This window comes from Gallus gallus, chromosome 13 (assembly GCF_016699485.2).
Source record: "Gallus gallus isolate bGalGal1 chromosome 13, bGalGal1.mat.broiler.GRCg7b, whole genome shotgun sequence".
Classification (NCBI taxonomy): domain Eukaryota; kingdom Metazoa; phylum Chordata; class Aves; order Galliformes; family Phasianidae; genus Gallus; species Gallus gallus.
Window position 1 is genome coordinate 1,145,181 of NC_052544.1, and position 6,981 is coordinate 1,152,161.

The following is a 6,981-nucleotide window of genomic DNA, read 5'->3' on the forward strand; positions in this document are numbered from 1 at the left end:
AAAAAAAGAGAGAGAGAGAAGAAAAAGGGGTTTACCCCTTGTAACATCTGCTCAAGAGACATACAACCTCTATTCAGAGAGATGCTGCTTCCTTTTCTGCTAACCCTTAAATGAGGGTGAGAAGGGGTGGATCCCGGCTCCACTCCTTCCAGTCACTCAGGTACATTGCTTGCACCCGAGTTCCCTGGATTAGTGATGCCTTCTCATCTGGTGCTCAACCATTGGTTCAGGCTGTGGCCTGGTAATTGCACTGCAAGACATGTTCCCAATTTTCTCAACTCAAACACTTGGCCGATGGTTGATTTTCCTAGAAATGTCTCTGTTGTTCATAACAATAGTAATTTGACAGTTGGTAACAATACCAAATGGGTGGATGGATGGATGCATTACAGGCATGGAAAGGAGGAAGAAAGGAAGGAAGGGAAAGATAAAAAGCTGTCTTGGTCTCTGATGCTATTTAGCCTATCATGTTTCCAAGCCAAAGGAACGCAAGAGGAAAGCACAACAATGGCTGCATCTGAGTGAGTGAAGTTGAGGGCCTGCCTTTGCAAAAACAAGAAGAGGTTCCCATAGCTGTTAAAGCTGGAGAACTCCTCTATCCTGCTTTTCCAAGTAGATTCAGTGAGTCTGCAAAGAGTGGACTAGAAAACATCAAGAGAATTCAAATCCTTTTGGAATGATGATGAAGGGATTGGGAGCACAGGTAATGTTCTCCTCCCTCAGAGTTGTTTGAAAGGAATTAGAGAGGGAACCTCTAAGAAGGTAAAGCATCTTGAAGTCTACCTGAAGTTCCTCTATCCCAATGCATGCATCATGGGAAATAAGCAGGAGCCGGAAGCCACAACTTTGAAAATTAGAAAATTATTACCTTTTTGTTACCATGGAAACGTGGTGAGAAGTTTCACACAACTGGAGCACTGCAGTCAAGAGCCTCAGGCTGTTCACAAGTGTTAGGCAGGAAAGGATGGGCAAGGGTGTTACACACTAGGAAGACTTGGGAGACTACTGACCCACGAGCCTCGTGTCTGTGCTGGGGAAGATCAGGGAATAGTTCTTTTCAGAAGCCTTGTTAAGTCACATGCAAGAAAAGAAGGTGACCTGACACAGTCAGCATTGTTTCACCAAGTGCAGATCGTGTCTGACCAATGTGGTGTACTTCTGTGGTGGAGTAAGATCATCAGTGGACGAAGGAAGAGTAAGTGATGTCATCCACATGGACTTGTACAAGGCTTTTGACATGGTCCTACGCAACATCCTTATCTCTAAGTTGGAGAGGTATGGATCTGAAGGATGGTCTATTCTGTGGATAAGGAACTGAAGTGGTTGGATGGTTACAGCCATAGGATTGTGGTCAAGAGTGCTATGTCCAGGTGGAAACTGATGATGAGTGGTGTCCCCCTGGGGTTTGTCTAGGGACTAATGCTCCTCAACATCTCTATTGATGAATTGAGACAGTGGGATGAGATGCACCCTCAGCTAGTTTGCAGATTACACTTATCTGGGGGGTCCAGTTCATACAGTGGATGGTAGGGATGCTATCCAAAGGACATGGACAAGCTTGAGAAGTGAGTCCACGTGAACTGAATGAGATTCAGCATGTCCATGTGTTGAACTTGGACTTGGGTCAGGTTCTTCCCGAGTGTGATTACAGTCTGGGAGATGAACTAACTGAGAGCAGCCCCGTGGAGAAGGACTCAAGAGTTTCAGTGCACAAAGATCTTGACATGAGCCATAAATGTATGGCTGTGGTACAGATGACCAACTGTACTGTGGGCTCCATCAGAATAGATTGCTAGCAGGGTGACGGAGGTGATTGTCGCCCTCTGTTTTGTCCTTGTGAGGTCCCATGTGGAATATTGTGTCCAGGTTTATGCCCACCAGCACTACCATGGAGCAAGTGGAGCAAAACCAGAGGAGGACATGAAGATAATCAGAAAGTTGAAGCACCTCTGCTATGACGTAATGCTGAGGTGGACTGGCTTGTTCAGCCTAGAGAAGAATCACACTGTGGCTTTCTAATACTTACATGAACTTACAAAGAAGAGGGTGATTGGCTTTTTACATTCCTTCCCTTCTGCTGATATCTGTGAGACTGGGTGTCCCAACTGCTGTTAAAAGGACCACAGTGGAGTTCACAGTGCAAAAACATGGACACACCTGAGTGCTGACTCTGAGTGCTCAGGCATTTCCCATGTGGGCTCAATTTATCTTGTTGCAAAGGGCTGCTCTCCTTGGCATCAGTCACGATCTATCAAACAGGAAAGCATTAGAGCCTTAGCACACTGGGTGAGGTGTGATACACAATGCGAAGCAAACAATGTCAGCATTCTGTCCTACAGGAGAAGTACAATTCTGGTGCGATAGGAAGATGGGGTGATGGTGAATCGCTTGCATAGAACATCTTTCCCTGTAAGCTGTCTGGCACCAATTCAATCACTCAATTGTGGTATGTGTCTGGACCACCCTTCTTGTTAATTTGCTGATTATAAAGACAAAATGAGGAAAACGTGTCTACGCACTGAAAAGAAATGACATAACATTATGCAAACTCTACAAGGCACGGAGCAAAAGATTTCGCAGTGGAGATCCCGTGAAGTGATTCCCAGAGCAGCACTGCGTGTAAGACAGCTCCCAAACTCGGCGAGTATTTACACTGTGCTCTGGGATGGTGTTTGCAGGAGGAACGGAGATGCGAACCTCCAAGTCCACCCACATCGGCAGCGGTGCTCGGAACGCGGAGGAGGAGCAGTTCCCCGTTGCGCCGCTGGGTGGGGATGTTGGCCACGGAGCGGCAGCTCCCTGCAGCCGCAGCGCGCTTGCAGGCGCAGGCGCCCAGAAGAGCCGTGCGAGCTGCTGAGGAAGGGAAAGGAAGGACGGAGGAGCACGGAACCGGGCGCTCGGGGGCTTTGGGGCCGAGCTGCTGGGAAAGGCGGCTTTCGGTTCGCGAGCGGCAGCGCCGTGCGTCGGGGCCGGCGAGAAAAACTGCGAGCATGAAAGGCCGGCTGTGGCGGAGAGGGACGGCGAGCGGGAGACGGAGCGGCGGCGGCGGCGAGAGGCAAGTGCTGCTGTGGCTCGTGTGCGTTTGCGTGTGGGAGAGCGGGGCCGAAACGCTGCGCTATTCGGTGGCGGAGGAAATGGCGAGGGACTCGTTGGTGGGCAACGTCGCCCAGGACCTGGGGCTTTCTCCGAGCCAGCTCGCGGCTCGCAAGGCGCGCGTGGTGTCCGAGGGGAGCGAGCAGCATTTCCGCCTCGATCCGCACAGCGGCGTCCTGACGGTCACGGAGACGCTGGACCGAGAGCGGATCTGTCCGCACAGCGAGAGCTGCGCGCTCTTGTTTAAGCTTTTCTTTGAGAACCCGGTGCAGCTGATCCGCGGGGAGGTGGAGGTTCGGGACGTGAACGACCACTCCCCCGTGTTCCCGCAGAAGGAGGTGGTTTTAAAGGTTATCGAAACGGCATCAATCGGCTCTCGTTTCCCGCTAGAAAACGCCCAGGATGAGGACGTTGGGATCAACGGTTTACAGAATTACAGCCTCTCCCCAAACTCGTATTTCTCCCTTGATCTCGAAGAAGGAGAAGATGGAGGCAGATACGCGGAGCTCGTCCTGCAGAGGCCTTTGGACCGCGAGGAGCAGCGGGAGCTGCATTTGGTGCTCACGGCCACGGACGGGGGCTCGCCGCCCAGGTCGGGCACGGCTCAGGTCCGGGTGGTGGTGCTGGATGCCAACGACAACATGCCGGTGTTCTCGCGGGAGGTGTACGAGGTGCGCGTGGCCGAGAACAGCCCCCCGGGGCAGCTGGTGGTCCGGGTGTCGGCCGCGGATCCCGACGAGGGCTCCAACGGCAAAGTGCGGTATGCCTTCACCCAGGCATCGGCGGGTTCCAAAGAGCTCTTCAGTCTGAACCCTGAGAACGGGGAGATTCGGGTTTTGGGCAACCTAGACTTTGAGGAAACAAAAGCCCACAAGCTGGTAGTGACAGCCACGGACGGGGGTGGTCTGTCTGCGCACTGCAGAGTGCACGTGGAGGTGCTGGACGTGAACGACAACGCGCCGGAGATCGCGCTGAGCTCCGTGAGCGCCTCCATCCCCGAGGACGCCCCGCCCCGCACCGTGGTGGCCCTGCTGAGCGTGCGGGACCGCGACTCCGGCGACAACGGGCGGACGGAGTGCGCCATCGAGGGCGACGTGCCGTTCAGCCTGACGGCCGCTTTCGCCAACCACTACGAGCTGCGCACCAGCGCGGCCCTGGACAGGGAGACGACGGCCGAGTACAACGTGAGCATCGTGGCCACGGACTGGGGCCGGGCGCGGCTGAGCGCTCGCGAAAGCGTGTCGGTGCGCATCGCCGACGTGAACGACAACGCGCCGCGCTTCACGCAGGCGGCGTACAGCATGTCGGTGAGCGAGAACGAGGCGGGCGCGGTGCGGATCGGCAGCGTGAAGGCGACGGACGCGGACGCGGGCGCGAACGGGCGCGTGAGGTACGCGCTGGTGCGGGAGGAGGGCGAGGAGCGGCCCGCCGTGTCGGTGGACGCCGAGAGCGGGGCCGTGTCCGTCGTGCGGCCGCTGGACTACGAGGAGGTGCGCGCCGTGGAGGTGACGGTGCGCGCCGCCGACGGGGGCTCGCCGCCGCGGAGCGCCACGGCGCTGCTGCGGGTGCTGGTGCGGGACGAGAACGACAACGCGCCCGTGGTGCTGCACCCGCCGGCCGACGGCGGCGCGGCGCTGGGCGAGCTGGTGCCGCGGCGGGCGCGGGCGGGCTACCTGGTGGCCAAGGTGGTGGCGGTGGACGCGGACGCGGGGCAGAACGCGTGGCTGTGCTACGAGCTGGCCAAGGCGACGGAGCCGGGGCTGTTCCGCGTGGGGCTGCACAGCGGCGAGGTGCGCACGGCGCGGGCCGTGGGCGAGCGCGACGCGGCCCGGCACAGGCTGGTGGTGCTGGTGCGGGACCGCGGGCGGCCGCCGCGCTCCGCCAGCGCCACCCTCGCCGTCGCCCTGGCCGACGGTTTCTCGGAAGGCCACCTGCGGGCGAGCGAAGAGGCGCCGGCCGCCGAGCCCGACGGCCGCCTCACCCTCTACCTCAGCGTCTGCTTGGCCTGCGTGTCCGCGCTCTTCGTGGCCGGCGCGGCGGCCGCCGTGGCCGCCAAGGTGCGGCGGGCCCGGCGGGGCGAGCCGGGGACCTTGCCCACCTTCCCGCAGTCCGCCGCCGACAGCAGCGCCGGCTCCCTGCCCCGCAGCTACGTCTACGACGTCCGCCTCGCCGCCGGCACCGTCAACAGCGAGTTCCGCTTCCTCGGGCCGCTCTTGCCCTGCTTCCCCGCCGGGCTGCCGCAGGGCGCGGCCGAGCAGCGGAGCTCGCTCTGCTCGGCCGGCCTCGGGCAAGAAGAAGGCGACTGGGCTGTGCAGGTGAGGGAGCGGAGCGTGGGGGACCGGGGGTAGAGGGAGGGAGGTTGGGGTCAAGGACGAATCAGCTCCTTGCGCGGCTGCGGCGCGGCAGGGAGCATCGGAGAGGCCGTGGGGGTGGTGTCGGAGAGGTTCCCCGAGCGGGACGAGAGGGCGGAAGCGGTCCCGTGCCGCCGCTGGGTGGTCTCGGCTTCTCCCCGGGTTCGGGCTGCCAGCGCCTCTGCGTGTGGCTCCGTGCCCGGAGTAGTTGCTGTGGGTGAAGCGTGTGGTGTCAGCCCGAGGGTGGCGGCTGGATCGTGGGCAGCTGTGAAGCAGCAGGGCGGGTGGGTAAGGTACACAGCGGGTCCTGTCCCCGCGCTCTGAAGAACAGAGTGGGTAGGGGCCGACAAGGTCACTGCTCCCGTTGACGACATCCACCGTGCCGTGTTTTTCGTCTAGAGCCTTAGCGACGGCATAACTGATATCAGTCTATTTCCCCTCCATTGCTGTCAGGAATTCCCACATTCTCAGCCCACTTTTTTTTTTACCACTGGCATTAAAACCCGTTAGTAGTTGTGAGGAAAGCTTTTGTGTCTTTTCCCCACTCGCTGTTTCTTGACAGCTTTCATGATATGCTTCCCTGTCGTCCTTAGTGTAGTGCTTTCAGTGGGCTATAGGGATTCCTATAGGCTTTTAATGTTGTCCTCGCCCTCCTGTCTTGATTCTGGGTACGAATGAGTGGTCTCACATTCAATTGTTTCTGATGAGCCTTTCGGCTTGTCACTGACAGCTGCTTCCCGTTAATGCCCCAGTGTCAGCCCTCCACTGTGTTCTTTGCAGGGCCGAGCTCCCGTCTCTGAAGGCACGGCTCCCGGGGCAGCAGAGGAGAATGCCAGTTTGGATCAATGCCCCTGGCTCAGCCATCAGTAAGGGAGGAGGCGGAGCAGCATCTTGGTCTTCATGAGCTAATATCTTCGTAGTGAAATGAAGGAGAGACCAAACACGCACCAAAAATGTGCCAAGGAAATGCAGTACTGCTCTGTGAGAGTGCATGGACACTCCTCTTAACCAGTACTTCATGTACTGATTCTGAAATGTTGATAACTTTCGCGGTTGTTGCATGCTGGGAACACTGAGCTTTGATATCTAATTGTTGTAGTGCTATTGCTCCTAAGTATTAAGTGTAAATGGGGAAACAATATTCTTATATTCACGCTATCGTTTTCTTACATGTGCTTTTTCTTACATGCATTCATTTTTGTTGTCAAGTGGATCCTGTACTCATGTAATCTGTACCATGCCAGGCTGTGTAGCAGTTAATCAGACCAGAATGTTTCCAGCAAAGGCATTCTTGAGTAACACTGAGGAGCTGGCTGCCTTTCAGATGGCTGACGTTCACACACTGCACAACCAACCAGGAGTTCAGCAGTTCCCCACACTGTAAAGAGTCCTCTTTGAGCACTGTATTCGTGTTGGGTTTGGTTTGGCTTGTTTCCCAACCTGAAGTCTAAATGAATGGTTCTTGAGCATTTCAGAATTATAGAATATAGATATGAAGAGATAATAAAACATTCAAAGCCGCGTGCTATTTCCCATT

At 56.6% G+C, this 6,981-nt stretch overlaps 1 protein-coding gene across 1 annotated transcript; it reads left to right on the forward strand.

Annotated features, from left to right (window-relative positions):
• On the forward strand, window positions 1-6,981 carry LOC107054469 (protocadherin beta-15-like). Its single transcript, XM_040647054.2, has 2 exons — window positions 1-5,408; window positions 6,225-6,981. Exons 1-2 carry the CDS (start codon window positions 2,775-2,777, stop codon window positions 6,312-6,314), a joined length of 2,724 nt encoding a protein of 907 aa, XP_040502988.1. The 5' UTR covers window positions 1-2,774; the 3' UTR covers window positions 6,315-6,981.